This window comes from Otolemur garnettii, unplaced genomic scaffold, assembly GCF_000181295.1.
Source record: "Otolemur garnettii isolate 467f Iridium unplaced genomic scaffold, OtoGar3 scaffold00010, whole genome shotgun sequence".
In the NCBI taxonomy this organism is placed as follows: Eukaryota; Metazoa; Chordata; class Mammalia; order Primates; family Galagidae; genus Otolemur; species Otolemur garnettii.
In genome coordinates, this window is record NW_003852405.1 from 34,826,413 (window position 1) to 34,847,132 (window position 20,720).

Here is a 20,720-nt window from a genome sequence, read left to right on the forward strand (position 1 = left end):
TGTCACAGACACACACGTCTCCCACACCTGTGTCACAGACACACACGTCTCCCACACCTGTGTCACACACACACGTCTCCCACACCTGTGTCATAGACACACACGTCTCCCACACCTGTATCTCACACACACACACACGTCTCCCACACCTGTGTCACACACACACGTCTCCCACACCTGTGTCACAGACACACACGTCTCCCACACCTGTATCACACACACACACACACGTCTCCCACACCTGTGTCACACATACGAACACACCAGCAACAGCAAGAACAATGTGGAGAAGACAGAAAGAGGAAAGATATGCTGTTTGGGAACGAAAAACAACTTTATAAATTTGTCAAGGAAAAACAAATTTAACAAGGACAAAAATACTTACAAAAACATTTATAAGTGATGATGCCTTCTGAAAGTTGTATTAATATTCTGGCACATCTGAGTTCGTGACAGTGACTATAAATTTAAACCTACTAGAATGTATTATAAACATCGTCTTTAATAACTGATGAAACATCTCCATTTATTTATTTCACTTGACTCTCATGACCAAGTGGTGAGACATATTAACATTCTCACATGTTGTCTCCAAGTTACAAACATCTGCCTGATGTATGACTCTCACCTACAGATGGAGATGACTACAGGTAATAGGTAAATGTACGTGTTCCAACTCACAAACTCAACTTAAGAACAACCTACAGAGCCTGTTTACTTGTTACCAGGGACACCTACACGTGCTTTATTCTGCCTTCTTCAAATTTCCTCATTACTCCTTGACGCAGCCAGAATCCAAATCTAGCTTTTATGATGCCAAAATTCATATTCTCTCTCCCCTCTTCTGCACTGGTTTTATTTGTTATATATTCAATTTAGAAAATTAAAGTTTTTGTACATGCTCTCACTTGCATCTAGCCACTAGAAGAAACAGATAATTTAGAATCTAGATGGGTCTGAGCACATTCACTTCAGAGAGTGAGCAGCAGGTGTAGGCAGGTGAGCTGTAATTTCACATCTAGTTTGTCCATTTTTTTGCTATTCATTTATTCTTTAGATTGATTGAATAGGTACCGTGTGCTAAAAGATGAGTTTTCAAAAAAAAAAGTGCTAATTCTGATAACATTGTATTGAAAACACAGAAAAAATTAAAGTGTAACATAATTAGTCTTCCCATAGGGATGCATACAGATTACTTTCAAAACATGGAGGCAAACACCCCAACTTTCCCTGTACAGAAGAAGGAAAATGTACCAAGGCTTCATGAAGAAAGAGACACTTGGAACCACCATTTAAAGAATTAGTGGAAAGAGTTTGCTGGTGTTTCTGGTGAATAATAGGGGCATATTTTTAGAGCTCCTAATAGTTTAGTGTTGCCAAAATACTGAATGCACAGGGTGAGAGCAGAATCACCGTGTGTGTATGTGATCCAGGCCACCGAGTGTGGGGACGAGGGGTCAGGAGAAAAGCCCTGCACAGCCCTGTCCAGTGTCAGGGAGCCCAGGGAGCAGCAGTGGCCGAGTCCCGAGGAAGGGAGGGGTCAGCGAGGCCCAGGCAGGGGCCGGGGGTGGAGGGCAGAGAGATAAAGAAAACCTGAGCTGGGGCGGGGGGCAATGGCTGGAACAAGGGGGAGGAGGAAGAATTTGAAAACTATTCAGGAATTGGAGAGCATAATGAGAGATTTTAAGATAGGATGAGTGGATCAAAGAGAAGCGATTGAAGAAGGAAGACATTCTCTACCAGTAAAATACTCAACCACAGAACACCATATTTTGCCACTTGCATACTTCAAGATACCCCAGGAGAACAACAGACACGTAGACATACAAACATGTACGATGTATTTCTTCATAATATATTTCTAAAGGGAAGAAAATCACACCTCCTACAAAGGACATGATTTAGATACTGCTGTGAAAACAGCAGGGGACACACAGGGAGTTACTAGGTTCACTTAAATTCTATGCTCTTACTCAGAATTCAGAGAACAGAAACTCCAAAGCCTAGAGATAAAAGTAACTTCTTGGGATTTTGTATTTTGTTGCTTAGAAATGGGCAAAGGCCAATACTTTAGAGAAATAAAGAACAAATATTACACCCACAAATAATACTCAAAATGCCAAGAATAAGGTTAGGTAAAATGCCTTTATGCCAGTTTAATTAGAGAATCTGCCTTGGTAGCTACGAAACTGAAAAGGTGAATTTCATTTTAAATTACAAGAATATAAATAACAGTTATCAAGAGTTAATGAAATTACTTTAAGGACGGGACAGGCAGTATCTCATCGAATCTCCCTCCTCCAGCACCCTGCCAGAGCAGGATAACTCTCCGTGTTTTATAGATGAGAAAACTCAGGGTTACAGAGACTGCTGTGGGCATCATGTCACTGCCGGGAGAGGCAGAGGAGCCTGGTCCAGACCCAGCTGGAGGCCTGGTTTCTGACCACAAATTCTATACTATTTCTTTTTGTATTCAACAGGACCGTGGTCCCCACCCTCAGGCCATGGACTGTATCAGTTCAGGGCCTGTCAGGAAGCAGGCCGCACCACTGGAGGTGCACACCAAAGCTTCATTTGTGTTCACAGCTCTGCCCCTTTGCTGGGGTCATCACCGGAGCTCTGCCTGTGGGGTCAGCTGTGGCGTTAGATTCTCACAGGAGTGGGGCCCCTACTGTAAGCTGCACATGTGGGGGAACAGGTTGTGGCTCCTCGTGAGACTCTAACGTCTGTTGATCCGAGCTGAAGCTCAGGGCACGATATTGGCACTGGGAGTGGCGGAGTCCACTGCAAACACAGATTGCCATCAGCAGTATCTGCACAGAGATCATAACAATCCACGGCTTTCCCCCAGCTCTCTGCCTACCCCTCCAGGGGAAAATTGTCTTCCATGGTGCCAAAAATATTGGGGACCACTGCAATAGGGCAACTCGCTGTTACTTTTAGGGGAACTAAGAGTTCAATGAAGCCTGGAGGTCTAGGTAAGAAGCCCAGGCACCTGTTAATCCCCAACTAGCAGTGCTGGGACGATCGTCACTGCTTTGTGCATGTTATTTGATGCTGTCTTCCACACAGTCCTATGAGAGACCTTGTAATTGTTAATTCTGATTGTAGCTGTTCGTTTTTACAGAAGAGGAATCTGAAGATGGGGAGAACTTACACCTGCGGTGAACAGTGGAACCGGATGTGTGGAGGTCTCCACAGCGATGGTTCTGCCACCACAACATAAGGTCTCTTTGGAGATCTCGGCTCAGTGTAAAGGGAATATATGCCATTTATATAAAAAAGGAGCAAAAATAAGTTTGAAAAAGTTGTAAGTGCAATATGAAGGCTGGTGAAGGTCAACTTTGGAAACAGACTTTTTATAAGCTGGGGTAAACTGCAAGGATCTCTGAAAAGGAAAATTAATTCTGCAAAGAAGGCTTTCACAGAAATTAATTTGACGGATGGATGGGGGAGACTGAAGTCAGGGAGACCTGACAATAATAATAATATTTAAGTTCTTATACATAGGGAAAGGGGGAAGAACAACCTTTGAGTAGGTCAATATTTTAAATCAACCCCAAATTAACTCAATTATTAATAATTTTATTTTGGCATTTTGATTTATTCTCCTACATACCTAGAGATAGGAAGATTGCGTGTCAGATCAGCTCTTCATATTGTTAAATCTACAATAGTAGACTTAAGCCCACAATAACCTCCATTCTTTACAGATTCATACAAGAATCTGTAGTCCCTACACTCTGAGAATTGTTTTTGTAACAAAAATTTTTATTAGTTGATATTCATCTGTTGTATAAAGGAGCCAAAGGCATTATCTTGTACCACGTTTAAGACAAACCATGGAACAGTTTGCTAATTAAGAATCTTAGAAGGGAATATTTCTTGGTTATAGTTTACGTAGTTCTCTCTGAACTCACTGGTGCTTGGCTGTGTCATTCTGACAAGGTCAGTGGCCCTCATTTAACTGGCTGCAAGTGTTTTATCACATATTCTACTCCCCAGAAATGTTTACAGTGATAGCCCACAACTCATTCTTGTCACTTGCAGGCTCTTTCAAAGCTTCCCTCTTTGTGTTTATGTTGCAAATGAGAATTAACATCGTAGATGCTTCCATGCATAATGGGAATTACCTTCATGATAATAACTCAATTTATAATCATATTACACTAAGTGCAAGATATACATTATATATCATATTTTTAAAGCTTTAAATTTCATTTAGCCTGTTGTACATAAACGGTAAAGTCATTCTTTGAAGAAAGAGTAGAATATTTTATAACATGGAACCTTCCTGATGTAATAAAACTTTCCTGTAATCCTCTAGCTTTTCAACAAGAGAAAAATATGTTTTTAGTCTTTAAATTGTACATGCGTCTCTTCTCCATTTGAATGGACACAAAATACCTTTAGACACTAGATATTTTTGTTCTTTTCCTAAAAATCTTATTTGCTCACAGAGTTGGCACGGATTATATATATCATGGCTAGATGGGGTCCTGAAACAATAGTAGGTCTCCAATAAATATTACCTCATTTCTTCTCCTTTTATTCTATTTGCATATGAATTTACTTTGAAGTACTTCTGTAAGTATTTGAGATAAAGCATTTCAAAGGATTGGAAAGGTACAATTGTTTACGCTCAGTGAACACACCCAGAGGACTGCAGGTGCTTTCAAAGTTGCTTTCTCTAGGGCAGGGTAGACTCCTGCTATCTGCATAGTGTCTAAAGAGATGGCAGCAGTAATCACTCCGTAGAAATAGGAAGATAAAATGAGAGTTATCCAGGTAAAAAGAGCAGTTAATAAGAACAGCATGTGCAAAGGCCCTGGCGCAGAAGACAGAGCCTTTTCAAGACTGAAAGAACATCTGCATTTGGGGCATGTACGAAGTGAAGCTGGACTGAACGTTTTGTAGCAAAAATTATGAATCTTGATCTTTATTGCAAAAGAAATAGTAAATCAATAAGCTGTTTTATTGGAGAGAGAATATGGCAATTCATTTTGCATATATGAAGCATCATTAAAGTAATAGTGTACAAGTTTATTTTTCTAAATTAAATTTTTTAATCATGGCATTTATGTGAGACGGGTGTTATGCTCACTTCAAGGCCAAATGAATTATGATGTATAGAGTTAAAATAACTTTCCCAAGGTCACCTGGTTGGAGAGTAACAGAAAAAAATCTCATGATTTTACTGCAATTTGACTATGCATGCCACTAACACAGATGACAGCAAAATGTAATTCTGACAGATATTTGCCAAAACAAAAACTTCAAGGCCAAGGTGGCCGACAGCAAAAGTGTCACATAGTTTAGGCAACAAAGAGCAATAAGAATCGATGTCTTCCAAAACAGAAGGCCCCTCAAAATACCCTCAACTATTTCTGACTTATGGGTCAAAAGAGAAATAAAGTTCTGAGAAAATAATCATTCTGTCCAACTTTGCCTCGGAAACTGTTTTTGTGCTGATCAGCCAGGAGTCCAATTTCACAAAAACTGCAGCCAACCTCAACAAGGCTTTTAGGAGGAGAAAAGTAAATGATTCCAAGCCCTGACAAGTACAAAACCCAAAGCCATCCTAATGAGCCATATTCATCAAAGTGAGCAAGTCTTTTCATCTGCAGTGGATTACCCTGGAGTCAGGCTTTCTCTGCCATTTGCCTATTTGGGCGACCACAGAAGATATTCATTAAGAATCAGAACTGGCAGTCCCCAATATCTTTCTGTCTTAGAGAAGGCTGGCATCCACACTGATAATTGGTATGATGAAATGAAGGCTTCTGAGATTCTTTGTGTGGATAATATCACCCTTTGTCAATCAAAAGGAAAAATTTGAGAATGAGTGAGAAACAACCCCGTTTGTGCTCATAAAACAATTCAGATGACTTTGTTCAACCCCAAGTTGGTTGGTGATCTGTGACTGAAAATAACAAATGACGCCTATATTTTTGTATCATTTCCCCAATTGGGGGTAAGATATTTTTCTGTTTAAAAAGGAAGTGAGAAATTGTAAAATAATTACATAGTGGCACGACAATTCTCGAACATAAACACAGTCACTTGAAGCACAGCAGTCTCACTTGTCCCCATTTTATATCCTAGAGTTCTTCGTCATTATTTCACTTGATAAAAGCATTCCAAAATAAAAAAAAAAAAAGGTAGAAAAGCACTGGTCCTGGGGTGTTTGTGACACCCTTCAAAGCAGGAGTCCAAAAGAACCCCTGGTTTCAAAAGAACACCTATGGAAACATGAACAATATTGTCTATTTACTTCAAAGGATTTAATTACCTAGAAATACTCCCAATTTTAGTGATTCCATTTATTAATAAGGCAAAAGCATCATTTGTGAAAATATGGTTCATTCTGGGTGGCACCTGTGGCTCAGTGGGTAGGGCACAGGCCCCATATGTCAAGGGTGGCAGGTTCAAACCTGACCCCAGCCAAACTGCAACAAAAAAATAGCTGGGCACTGTGGCAGGTGTCTGTAGTCCCTGCTACTCGGGAGGCTGAGGCAAGAGAATCACCTAAGCCCAAGAGCTGGAGGTTGCCTAGAGCTATGACACCACAGAACTCTACCCAGGGTAACAAGGTGAAACTCTGTCTCTAAGGAAAAAAAAAAAAAAAAAAAAAATATATATATATATATATATATGGTTCATTCAATAATAGGCATAACCCAAAGTTTTAGATATAGTAGATGTTAACAAAAAATAAAATATATGAGGTTTTGAATGTGAAAGGAAATACCAGTCTCTATGAATTGATAAGTATCTCAGAAGTTCCAAAATACTTGCATTCCTAAAGTCTAAAACACCATACATGTCCTCCATATTTTAATAGAAAAAAAATTTTATTTAATAACTGAGCTTCAACGCTTGAAAGACAAGAAATTCTGTTTCTCCAAACTAAAACTAAATTTCTATTAATCTAAATTTCCCTCCATAACCTAGAGAAATAGGGCATAGGAAAGGTAATTTCCATGAGGCATTTATAAAATACACTTCAAATTAATTAAGGAAGAAAAAATCAAAATACATTCATAAGTACAACTGCATTAATAGTGCTGCATGCTGGCCAGAACACAGAAGGCAAGAGACTCTGGGAACTCAACAGTTAGTGTCTACTAGCTACTATTCTTTGCACCAGTTCACTTAGATACAGCTACGTTAAGATGGGAAAAAAATATCTTACAAAGTATAAATGCTAAACCACTACCCCTAAAGGTAGATAAGGATTTGGAAGAGTCAGCATTCCTAAAGGATTGCTGAGCCTTTACATTGGGGTCAGTGCTTAATTATTTGTCTCCTGGCCATGCCAGGCTTGGTTATGTGACTTGCTTTCAACAGTGGAACGTGAATGGACATAATGCACACCGTATGTGAGTGAAGCCCTCACTGAACTTTAGAAGTCAGTATGGCCTCATGCTCCAGCTGTCCTCCACGGGACACCACCCCAGATCAGACTTGCTCCTTTGGCCTGGAGTTGGGAGCACAGACTTGGTGAACCATGCTGAATAGAGCTGCTGTGGTCCCTCAGGACTGTGAGAGAGAAATGATGGAGGCTCCGTCGTGACATATGCTTCTGAGATGTTTGGGGACTGCAGTTACCACAGCAAGAGCTAACTGGAAGAAGGGCTAAAATAACTCTTACTCAGTTAAGTACTTTGTTTTTACTTGCAGCTGAATGCATTCCTACTTAATGTATCCATGTTGTAAACATTTATCCTCATTTTCTCAGTTATTGTGTTAAGACATTAATATTCTACACTTAGTAAATTTAACATGTGCCCTTGGAAGATGCACCGTAGGTGTGATCCTACCAATTTGCAGTGAAGGCTATGTTAACCAGTTTGATAAAAATATTTCACATTGTATATAAAACCAGCACATTATACCCCATGATTGCATCAATATACACAGCTACGATTTAAAAAAACTTTTATCCTTTTACTTAGGTATGTACTCTCTCGGTAGCAATTTACAGAGTGTCTTCAACTGACAGGACTCAGCTATAAAAATTTGTAAAGAGCAAGAGCTCTAGGAAAAGACCGCAATATAGGACAAATTGCAAATAGGTGTAGTCTTGCCCAGAAAATCCTACAGTCTGGATATATTGGTGGATATAGTGCTATAGGAGGCTAGGAAGTGTCTGAGAGGGGCTGTTTAAAGCAAACTTTACCATTTTTTTATTCTTCTCATATTAGGAAACCAAGTATAAAAAGGCAGGGAGTGAACTGTTCTTTCCAAACTATAAAGCATACGAGAAAATACAGGAGAAATTAGTATTCAGAAAGAATGGGTATGAAATCATGTTTTCTTTTCGTGCCAAAAAATAATTAAAATAAACCATGATAGCAGTAAAAGTGAGTCACTCTAATGCATTCCTAATTTTCATTTATTTGAAAACTTTTGTTTTCTTAAAAAGAGGCTTTAATTATTTTCCCCACAAAAGTATTTAATACATTTTCAGTAATTTTGTAGAAGGATAAGTGTTAATTTTTATAAATTGATGCTGATTCATGTTTTGGTAATCCCAGCACTCTGGGGGGCTGAGGAGTGTAGATTGCTTAAGCTTAGGAAAGACCAATCTGAGCTAGAATTAGACTTTCCCTCTACTAAAAATAAAAAAAAAAAATTAGCCTGGCATGGTGATGCACACCTGTAGTCTCAGCTATTCAGGAGACCAAGGCAAGAGGATCACTTGAGCCCAAGAGCTCAGGAGTTTGAGATTGCTGTGAGCTATGACACCACAGCACTCTAGCCTGGGGCAATAGAGTGAGACTCTGTCTCAAGATAGATAGATAGATAGATGACAGTCAATCAAATATATATTTTTAAATGTTCCATGATTTTAGATAGAATATAAAGTAAGTATCTTAAATTCTTAACCTGGTCAGTAAGTCTGAAGATATGGCTCATGTCTGGTTCATATCATGCCAATTTCCCCCTGATATTCAGCTACACCAACCTCTTTCCAATCCCACTGCCCTCCAGTGCACCATCTTCCACTGATTTAGGGTTTTTGCATTTATCACTTGCCCTGCCTGGCATTCTCTGCCCCCTTCTTTGCCCGGGTAGCTCCTGCCATCTTCAGGGTTTTATTTAAAGAGAAGTTCATGACAGGTGCTACTTCTCCACAAGTCCTGGTAATATTTACTCTCAGTGCCTTGGTCGTTTCCTTCTTAGCTTTTATCAGAAATTTTAATTATGTATCCCTAGAATGAGTATTTGTTTGATATCTGTTCTGTTACATTAAACTGTAATCTCTGCAGAATCAGGGGCCACATAGTCATTGCACAAAGCAGTAGCATAATATTTAGAATGAGTGGATATATATCAGACCTTGAGTAAAACGTACACAACAGAGAAAGAAGTTGCAGATGCCTGTAGATATGGTAGAACTTTCATTATAAAGATTGTTCCAACTATACAGGATGATAAAACACTCCTGGCTTCTCTGCTTTGTTCACTAACAAGAGCCTTTCTTCAGTTGTACAAGAACAGCAGCCTGGCTCTCAGACATCTGGTTTATCAGAATATGCTTGTGTACAAAATTACAAGTTAAACTTTCCCAATTGGATATTTTTAATTTATAAATCATCTTATAAACAATATTATCTTTTAAACAATAGATTTGTGTAAAAAGCATAGCTTTCTCAGTCATAAAATATATTTTTATATTAAGATCTAAATTAGAGACATGTCCACACAACATTGTGTAGTTGTGACACCACAACTGGAGTTCAGGATTCTGTTTTCACTACAATTTCACTTTGTCTCTAAAATTCAATATATCTGAGAGGCAGGAAAGGGTGAGATTCTCTAAGACACAATCCCCCAAATCTGCATCCCTCGCAGCTCTGTACTTCTTGCTTCTACTACGTGTCAAATGCCCGAGCGGAGGGAGGGCTGCCTGGTAATTGGGCAGGTACCAGGCGGATGAAGGCTCCATCGTGACACAGGTTTCCTCAGTGTCCAGATCAGGGAGAGTAAAGAGCGCGTCTTAAACACTTTACCCAGAGAGATACTCCTTACTTTTTTGCTCGTGTCCCATTGGCCAAACCAAGTCACATGTCTGTGCCTAACTTACAGGGGCTGAGAAGCACAATCCTATGAAGTTCCTCAAAAAGGAAGAGCAGGAGAAAATGGGAATTGCACTAGTGGCTGCAAGAGTCACTCACAGGGATCTGCAAGGGTCAGGGAAACCGTCCATCCTTTCAGTCGTTCATTCCCACCACATGCACGTATTCTGCTGCACTGGGCCGTGAGCTAGTTTGCTAGGGCTAAAAATATCAAACGAGTCCCTATGTATGTGCTGGCCTTGGAAACAGATCATTTAAACAAGTATTTATTTAAACAACGATGCTAGGGGTAATGGCCCACACACTGAAGTGTTCTAAAAAGACCAATTAAAGTGATCTCTCCATGATCATATAAATCATATAAAGGTTTGACCATTTAAAAGAGGTATGCATAGAATATAATCAAGGGGTTCTTAAGTTTCATTAAACTGAATTCATCTTCGATATATTTTAATTCAACTAAGCACTCTAAAAAGAATTTTCCATTTTGACAATGATCTTTTACTCAGTTTAAATTTCTCACCTGACTCACATCTTGAAAACAAGAAAGTATTCATCCATATTCCCAGAACCCAAACATAACGTTTTCTTTTTTCCATTTCTATCTATTTTTTACACATAATCACACAAACACATTCTACCAAGAAAAGGGGGGAAGGATATTAAGAACATCTCCCTTTCCACAAAGTGTGGAAACCTTTACATATTCAAAGAAGAGATGTACCCTGGCAGCTTGGGGTACATGTGTCTTGGTCACATATAGAGACAAAAGGAGTGACAGGTGCGTCCCTAAGACTGACTGCAGAGAGACTAGCATATTATCCAGGTAGAAATCACCAGGGCATCAAGTCTTCAGAGCCGAATTTACCCTGATTAATAAACAGCAGAGAGAATACATGCTTTGCCAGTTGCTCCAGAAGATAAGACACGTGCCCTTGGTCTGAGTCAGGAAGTATATTTAGGGTAAGATGTATAAATAGAAAATTCCTGGGACTAAGAGGCTGACATACATACTTTTATGTTTAAGAGAAGCAGACCTGAACTCCATTTCTACCAACCTTGTTCTAAATTTTATACTCACCAGCACATTTCACTTTAAGGTAAACGTATTCTTATTTACCTTCTAGTTTTTAAACATATGCCATTTTTTTTTTTTTTTTTTTTTGAGACAGAGCCTCAAGCTGTCCCCCTGGGTAGAGGGCCGTGGCATTACAGCTCACAGCAACCTCCAACTCCTGGGCTCAAGCGAGTCTCCTGCCTCCGCCTCCCAAGTAGCTGGGACCACAGGCGCCCGCCACAATGCCCGGCTATTTTTTGGTTGCAGCCGTCATTGTTGTTTGGCGGGTCCGGGCTGGGGATTCGAACCCACCACCTTAGGTGTACGTGGCTGGCGCCTTAGCCGGTTGAGCTATAGGTGCCGAGCCATATGCCATATTTTTATAACTGATCACACACTCCACTTCAGCATAGAACGTGGTTGTGTTAATCCACATGTTAACTTTTAGTAAAGCTTATCTGCTTTGTGATTTCTATATAGAAAATCAGCACACACGGCACTTGGCATAATTTCTCTCTGTACCACAGGAATAAAAGGCAGCACGTCATCTTTGCACCCAGGTCTCTGTTTCTGTCTCACGTCGGCGTCTACCGTATCTAACTTTTGGGGGCTTACTTTTTGTCTGCAGGAAGCAAATCTGAGCTACGACAAGGCAGAAAAAGCAAACAAAAAACACCCTTTCTCCTTATATTCCATGTCTAAGTAACATCTCATTAAATAAAACTGGATACTATAGAAGATGAAGCGGGTGTTATTATGGGAGAAATTCAAACCCTGTACTGGGAGAGGCTGACATTCTGCCTCCCTGTGAAGGCTTAGTCTTAGGACAATCAGATGTTGCCATATAAAACGGTGTGGGGGATTACTTCACAGATGCAGAAATATGTTCCGTTCTATCACACCCACGAGTCTCAAAACAGTACGCTGGAAGCTGGCAAGAATAAGAACCACCCTACACATGAAAACCATTGCTAATATGCAGATACGTAAGGTCCTAATGTCCTCATGACGGCGTATCTTCAAATCTAAACATTGTATCTGCACTAAGAAGCTTTAGTTCATTTTTAAAAATAGGATTATTAGGTGGGACTGTGTAAGTATATCTTGTTTAATCAACACTTTTGATTGTAAATATGTCTATGTATGATTGTTTATAACACAAAAGCATATTAAGCGATTTTTGTAGTTTATTTATAAATAGTTTTTAAATGTTGCATAATTGTTGACTAATATGTTTTGTCAGTGAGTTAAAAAAAATCTCACAAGTGTGCCAGTAACCAAAGCTTCTAGAAAATGTAGACTGAGAATTTTAGTAGTAAAAGTACATAAGTGAGAAATGTTAATTTCAAATTTGTGACATAAAAACTAAATTATAACATATATAAATAGATATTTAGAAGAGAGCTTATTATTTCAAAAGACCCTTCAAAATGTAACTCATTAATGCAAAAATAATTGATAGAACTCAGTTTGTTTTACGATTTCCAACAATATTACACTTTATTTTCCCAGTTAGAGAGATTTCCTAATCAATTTTAAGCTAATATTTTATAGTAAGGGCTAATGTTGTTTTAAATAATTTGGGGGGGGTTTGATAAGAAAACCCACTAGTTGTCCCTGAATATTAGCAAGTTTACATGAGAATTTATTTATTTAAGATAAGTCAAACATTTTTTCATCATCCAACATTTGTGTAGCTAGCATTATCCTTAAAAATTAATTTAAAAGAACATCTTAAATTTGATATTTTGAAAAGGACATAAGATCCGTATTTAGAATGCTTCAGTATTAATGGAAATTACTCCCTATTTCTTAAATAAGGAAATTTTTAAAATAGAATACTTAATGGATGTTAAATTTATAGCAATAGAGTTTGCCCAGACAGTCATATAAAAGTAGAAAGATAAGGCAATTGTCCAAAACATGTAAGTCAAATAAAAACTCAGGGCAAAATTCAGGCCAAAATGAAATGAAACAGAAATGCCTTTGGAAGGTGTCGTCCCGCTGGCTGCCTGTATTAATCGGATCTGTTGGATTAGGATTCCTTTCCCTCTTTTGCTTTGCTCAATTATAGAAGACTCCAGTAGTTCCCAAGGTATGGTTTTACTGGCAGAGACTGGGAGCCAGAGGTCTGGTGCTAGTGCTATTTCTGCCATTGACAGCTGGGTCACCTGGAGTAAGAAAGCACACTTAACATGGCCTTGGTTTCTTCTTTTATACAATGAGTCCCTCTAAAGTCCTTTCTCACACTGACGTGTTATAAACTCAGAAAACAGTAAGTTTACAGCTATGCCTGTATGTGTGCGTGTATATGACCCATGTTCAACCAGACAGCACTGCCCTTAGCACACTGCTGATATTTAACAGCTACTCCAAGTTTAACCAGGTATTGGATGTAATTACACTCGCTTTTATAATTCTCTCAATAAATTAATCACACTTGAAATGGGAAAGAAAATTTTTTCCTGTCTGGAATTACACTGACTCAAAATAACACTGGACAATGTGACCTGAGCCCTCAAATAGGTGGTACAAGCGGCAGCTCCATCCTACGAAACTCCACAAAGTGCCCACTGGTGGGAAGAGCTGAAACAACGAACGCATTTGACGCAGACACGGGAGCAGCTACTAGTCCAGAATTCCAGTTATCTGCAGTTTTCACACCCTCCGCATCACATTCATTCTTTAAATCCTGTTGGTATATTTTAGCTGTACGTCCATTACTCACCTTTCAAGTGCAACAAATGTCTTCATAACACTTGGGGCCAATATCAGTAAGACTAATTTCTTGCCTAACCTTCCATTATCAAAAAACTTCATAACACAGCCAGACATCAGTAAAATATGTTGTCACCATATAAAAGTCTCCTTATCTTTTTCTACAGAATTAAAGCCCTGTATTTTCTTCTCAGTAAATTACGTCTAACAGCTCTTTTCCAACCGTGTGTCCCCTGTTTTCTGCTGTCAGCTCTGTTTTTCTGCTTTTTCCACCACTATCTTCTCTACTTTGGAAAGTCTCACAATGACAGTGACAGCATTTATGTTGCCAGCGTGTGGGTCAGGTCAGCTGCCTCCTTTTGATAATTAGAACCCACAGCTTCTCTCCTGCTCTCATGATGGTTTACCTTTGAAAACCACCAGATCTAATTCTCCCCTTCCCTGACCACAAACACGAGTCCCCACACCCAGACACGTGGACTACACTTGCCTTGTTTTTAACTTACAAAGTTTATCACGATACTACCTCAGGCTTCGTCTAACTATCCCGTGGTGTTAATTTGCCTTTCAACTTTACTGAAATTAACGTAGAGCGAAGATATCCCGAGGCAAGAGAACAAGCCAGTAAATAAATTCACTGTATTGTTTAAATACACTATACAAACAGCCGTCCCATGGTTAGAACACTTCAACAGATCATGTTAGAGCTCATATAAATTTCAGCACTTCATCCCTGATAGCTGGTATTCTTTGCACGTGTATTAAAGTAAAATAATATTTTGGATAGAGATTTTAAGCAGGGAATAATGAAATGAAGATATGTGTACACAGGAAATCCTTTGGGTTACTAAATTTAATGATTTTCCATGTGTCTTTAAATGACGAATGATCACATTTCTATTAAGATTAATGATTTAATTAGCATAAATGATACTTCTTTAGAGACTTATTTATCAAATAAATCACAGTCTCAAAAAAGACATGACAACTATTGACTCCAAATTTGCACTGTTGAAAACTTCCACAACGTAGTTTTGTATGACAATTTTAATAGGTTATTAATTATTCCTGTCATTAATTAATTGTGCAATATATCTTCTATACCAAAATTAAATGGTGGTTAGAAAAGTAACATATTATTGTCAAATATGTAGATCGCCTTGAAAAATCCTGCTCAAAAATTCTCTTTGCACATCAGAAAAAAGTTCTGTGATCTCCAGATTTTCAGTTATGTAACAAACTTCGATTTATGCCTCGTAGAGCACTGTCTGGGGAAAATGGCACAGGAGGCAAATCTGGGTTTGAATCTTGGCTGATCACTTTCTAACACTGTGACATGGCCACATCACTGGCTGTCTTTGAAACTCAATGCTCTGATCTTTTAAATAGTAAGAATAATGCTTGTTATAGGGCTGTTCTAAAGTAAAGTGCCTGATTCGTAACAGGTGTTTAGGACGTGATAGTGTTATTATGATTATGATTTCCGCTCCGTCACTATAGTGGGAGGAGCAAGATGATAAATGACGCTCAGATTTCTGAGAATAGCCACTTAATTCTAAGATAAGAAATAGATATATTCGATCTATTTAAATGGCATGTTTTGAAAATACACTATGCTGTCACTGTACACAACCACATGTACACACACACTCTTATTACTATAGAAAAACAGATTTATACCAGTTTGTGATGTACTCTCGTAAAATGTCCAAACCACATTTCATGTGGATACCCTTATATCTTATCTGATATGTACTGCAGTTGCTGATTAGCCATTATTACTACCCCTATTGTCTATCATTAAAAAAGGCTACTTTATATTACCTAAGGTTACTTGTTATTTATGGAACCACCTAAGGTTTTCTGACTCTTCTCTCACTATTTCAGGGTTATTTCTATAAAACACGAATATTTCTAATTATCCACAGAACATAATAACATCTATATATAATACAGATTTATATCTATTTATCAGCATTTATAATCAATTTATAATAGAAATCTATATTACACACAGAATAATCTCTATGTTATTCACAGAACATGGTTAAAAACTTCCTAAGAAAACCACTACTGACTCGTGCCCACCAGGTTCCAGAAATCACTGGTTCATGGCGCCACTTCTGAGTTTTCACTGACGATTCACAGTTCAGAATTTTACGACAAATGGAAACTATCATGAATTTCCTTTCTACTTCTGTGTTTCTTCAAAATAGAATATAATTGCTACTGTATAGGTCTAAATTGCTTTTAAGGTCAAAATTCCATTTTTAATATTGAAACATTGAAAACTTGCTGTGGACTGATGTAGCCCGTAGACTAAACAGATTCAAAGTGTGAAAACTTCAGTGTTCTAGAAGATTTTCAAATCATCTCCAGTGTCATCTCGCCTTGGAGACGGGAATTACCTAACAGTCAGTTGACTTGTCATGAACTAAATCTTGTTCCGTGTCACGGGTTTGAATTAACAGGTCCCCCAAAGTCCTACAAATTCACAGGACTCTACAAAAGGATGTGGATGATATTCTGAAAAGCCATCATTGTTACTGGAGATAAGAAAACACTCCACGCAATGTATTTCATTGATGATATGGCTATTTCTAGTGTTGTGCTCAAAAATTACCATATTTGTTTGAAATAAAGAAAGTTCAAAAAAATTCTGAAATAATTTGTGTGAAGAGAGAAAATGTAAGAAGAATCAGAAATAATTCAGGTGGTGATTCATCAAGAGTCGGTTACTCTTTGTAGTGTATTAATTTAGGTGTGAAGTTCAAATATCATGTAATGTGTGATCCATTCGTATACTGATGCCACAGTCCCTTAGAAAATTATATTCTCAATAGGTGTAATTTTGATACATTCATTAAAATTGAACATCAAATTTTTAGCTGTTCTGAAAACCTGACATTTTAAATCATGATTGACAAGACCAGGGCTTTACATCAACTATCGCCACGTACCATACCCTGAAATAAGAAATCTAAGAAATAACCCTGGGAATTAACATGATATAGATAATATAGCTAATGACTTTAAAAGCAACAAAAATTCATAATATTCATTTATATCTTCATAATGTCTAAAGATTGTCTAAAGCCAACAAATATACAGGCATACAAAATAGTTTGAGGTTAGGCTCTGTATTTTATAACGAACTAGAAAATTAAAAGCTTAACGTGGAGTAAGATTTTGATTAACGAAATTTTAGTGTCCGCCTCAAGCTGCCCTAAAATTCTGAATTAAACATGGCTCCTGGAAGTGGATCAGATGTGTTTCTTTAGGAAGTTGTTTCTAATTCTGAAACTGCATATGCGCAGGCAAAGTGATGGCCAACGTAAGGGTTGCCATGGTAAGTACACATCTCTTCCTGGAAAAAAAAATTTTTTTAAGTGTATGAAGAATTGTCACTTCCAAATATGTCACGAAAATTGACTTCGCTTTCGTTACCACCACGTAGAGGTATGATGCAATGTGGCACCGCACAGAAATAGCTCACATTTTAAAAACTCGAGCCCATGCGATAAAAAACATGAAGTGAAAAATAAAGTCTCCAAGTGAGAGAACTCTAAATACTGGGCTGGGAACAAGTTCCGTCTTCATTAAATTAATAAATAATATGAACTCAGGGAATCCCAAAGGCCTTAAGAAAGCAGAGAATTCCACGTGGAATCACTGAATACTCCCCCCACCCCCCAACATACTTCAGTGTTATAAGTCTTAAGGAAAAACAAAATCATTCCTGCTCACTCTTCACCCTGTACCATCAGTGGTTTCGAAGAAGCAGGGACTTGTCTACTGTACTGTCTTCTGCAAAAAGCTCTCCCGGTGGTTCCCCCAGAGCTGGCTTCCTGACGCCTGGATGGAGGCGTGACACTCGGACGGGAGGTGGTGTAATCTGCTGCGAATCGCAGCCGCTCTGAGGCGCTGGAAAACCCACGTGTGCAGGGGCTGACGAACTTTTCCTCCTCGTCTACCAGGTGAAATACCTTATTTTAAAACAGGGGGATGGCTGGAGCCACGGGCGGGGTGGAGAGCGCGGGCGGTACAAAATACTCGCAGGGGAGGAGGATCCCAGCCCTTCACCCGCACCCCTCCACCTGTGCTCGTCTCCCCTGCCTTCCAGCCGCCTCCGGTGAACTTCATGATTTTTTCCCTTTTATAGGAGGTCTTAAGCAACCGGTATGCCGAGCATCTCATAGGCTCAGGCTGGAACAAAGAAAATCGAGTTCCTAACACTGTATCTCTCCGGTTGGAGGATCACGTGTTCTGCTTTCGCTGGAATGCACGCTCCTCGCCCACGCTGTAAAATCTCTATTGTGCTTCGAAATTTACCCAGATTAAAATATGCTCATATAAATTGCTTTCCACCCACCAGGGGAGCGACATTTCAACATATACAGGTACACATATCCGCGTATTTACCTGCCGACCTAGTAACCACGGCAGGTGCATTCGGTGGGTGGAAAGTGTATAGGAAAAGTCACAGGAAAGAACAGGCGGAGGGCCCGAGCCTCACCGATTCCCAGCCCCACCCCTTTGCTTTTTAAATTCCTTTTGAAGGAGAACTTCGAAAGGAACGTGGGAGTCTCAGATGGTTCTTTTCTGAAGCCCATTTCGGGAGTTGTGAAAGTGACCCCTTCCTTTCTCTGCGCCCCCCCACTTTCCCCCCACCTGCTCGCTTTGTGACTTGGTGGGAAGAGGAGGAGGGAGGAGGAGGAGAGGGCGGAGGCGGGTCCTTTATTCAGCCTGATGGCCGAGAAGTAGTGTAATGAAGCATTTTGCAGCCACCTCCGTTATTATGAAGTCACCCTGTTTTAAAAGGCAATCTGCACAACCCCCGCCCCCGCCCCGTTCTTGACCCTGCACACAGTAAGACTAGAGACCTCTGGAAGCCAATCTAGTCGCCTGTAAGCCCAGGTGCCATGATTATCCTGATGCTAATGTGCTTCCCTCCCTCTTTCCACGTAGGACCCGAATCACGTCCTGCATCGTTAATGATGGGCAGAGGGGGACGCAAGACGCTGAAGGGGCCCAGAGCTGGACAGGGAACAGGCAGGTTCCCCGGCGTCTCGGGCCACACAAAGGAGCCGTGTGGGCAGGAGTTTGGGGGTTAGAGGAGGGCGGCGTTCTCCCTGACTCCCGGGCACAGCTCTCTCTCCACCTCTCCCCCACTTCTTCCCGTCCTCCAGTCTTTCATGCTCCTTCGTCCCCTCCATCCCCCCAAACCCCACCCTTTCTCTTCAATCCCAATGACATAAAAAAAATTTTTTTTTCAAAAAAATCGACATCCAGACAGCAATGCAACACCTTCCAGGATAGAGACAAGTGCTCCCTGCCACAAGTGTGTGAGTGTGTGTGTCACGGCCAGACACGCGCTTCGTCCCCGAGATTCCTCCGGGGAATGCTGGCTGTGGCTACCTGAGATAACGAGGGGAGCTAAACCCGCTCGCAGCTGGACCCGCGGTCCAGCTCCAGCCCAGCACTCGCTCTCCGCCTCCCTTTTCGCAGTATGTAACCCTTTAGGGTCTCCGGCCGGCTCAGGCCACTCGGTGTTCCCAGGCACCCGCCCAGCAAGCACCCCACTTCCAAACGCCCCGCAACCTACCGCGTCGCCGCCGCCTCCGCGGGCCACCGCAAGCGCAGCTCCCGGCAAAGCGCCGACGCCTCCAGCCCTCCCGCCCCCGCCCCGCGGCTCCCACACCACGCGTGCCCGCGGTCACAGGCGCGAGGCCCGGAGCGAGCGCGCCCTACTCACATCGCCGGCGGTGGGGACTGCCCATGAGGTGCTGGAGCCTGCTCGCCTGCAGCTGCCAACGGTTATTCCTTAAAGCGTTCGGGTCCGCAGTGGAGTGGGCGCGGGGGTCCGTGGAGGAGAGGACGAGGGAAGGGCTAGCAGGCAGGAGGAGCAGGAGAAGGGGGAATCCAGGCAAGTGCCGCGCTAGACCATGGTGCCGGTGCCCTTCAGGTGGACCGCTGGAGAGCTTCCCGCGGGAAGCCGCCGAGGGGAAGCCCGAGCGCCGGCGGGGAAGGCAGGAGCGCGTCCAGTCCCCAGCCTCCGCCTGCCCTGCGCCGCGCTAACGACCGCAGCGGCGGCGGCGGCGGCGGTGGAGGCGCAGCTCTCTCCCCACCCCCGGCAGGCTCCACAGACAATAAATCCTGGGCGGAGAAGAGGCGAGCAGGAAAGGCGAATCGTGCACCCAACTCCGTTAGCAGCCCCTGCCGGCTGCCGCTGCTCTGCCGGGCGAGGATCCCAGGGGACTGGGGCGCAGCGGACGGCTCGGAGGGGCAGAGCGCTCGCGGGGCTGCGGGCGGCGGCGGTGGCCCGAGGAGGAGGCTGCAGGCTCCACCGGCCAGAACCTGCTGCCCGGGGGCTGGATGTCCGTGGCTTCAAGCCTGGGGTTCGCCCCGAGTGGGGTCTTCCTCGGTGCAGCGGCTCCGCGCACAGGTGCCAGGATTGGCAGGCGAGGAGGCGCCGCTCATGGCTCTTGGCGGTGTCTCCCCGCTCTCCCCGCCCCCTCGCTTTTTTCCCACCCCCTTTTCCGACGACACCAGCTGCAGTTGCTTCAAAGTGTGAAAAATGTCAAGGAGATTTTCCAATGATAGGAGGGGGTGACCATGTTCGCAGTCCTCCGCCCCCTCACGAAATCCTCTCTCGCCCCTCTGACCTCTACTCGGACTCTCCCGGATTCCGAGAAGAAGAATCCCGGTCCGGCGGGGAATGGAAATGCCAGCCTTCTCCGGCAGCGCCAGCGCAGGCTGCTTCCCCGGCAGCAGGACGCCCGGCCGAGCTCCCCGGGTTTCTCTGGCTGCCCGCGCTGCGGCGCGCGAGGCGGGCGGCACGAGGCCGGCGCCGGGCAGCG

The 20,720-nt window shown here is 41.7% G+C and overlaps 1 protein-coding gene across 1 annotated transcript in view; it reads right to left on the reverse strand.

Moving 5' to 3' along the window:
• Positions 1-19,971, reverse strand: part of LRRC7 (leucine rich repeat containing 7) — a 463,713-nt gene extending 443,742 nt beyond the window's left edge. Inside the window, exon 1 of the mRNA XM_012801636.1 lies at positions 19,616-19,971. Coding sequence (XP_012657090.1) covers positions 19,616-19,617 — 2 coding nt within the window. The 5' untranslated portion in view covers positions 19,618-19,971. The remainder of the gene's footprint in view (positions 1-19,615) is intronic.
• Between the last annotated feature and the right edge of the window lie 749 nt (positions 19,972-20,720).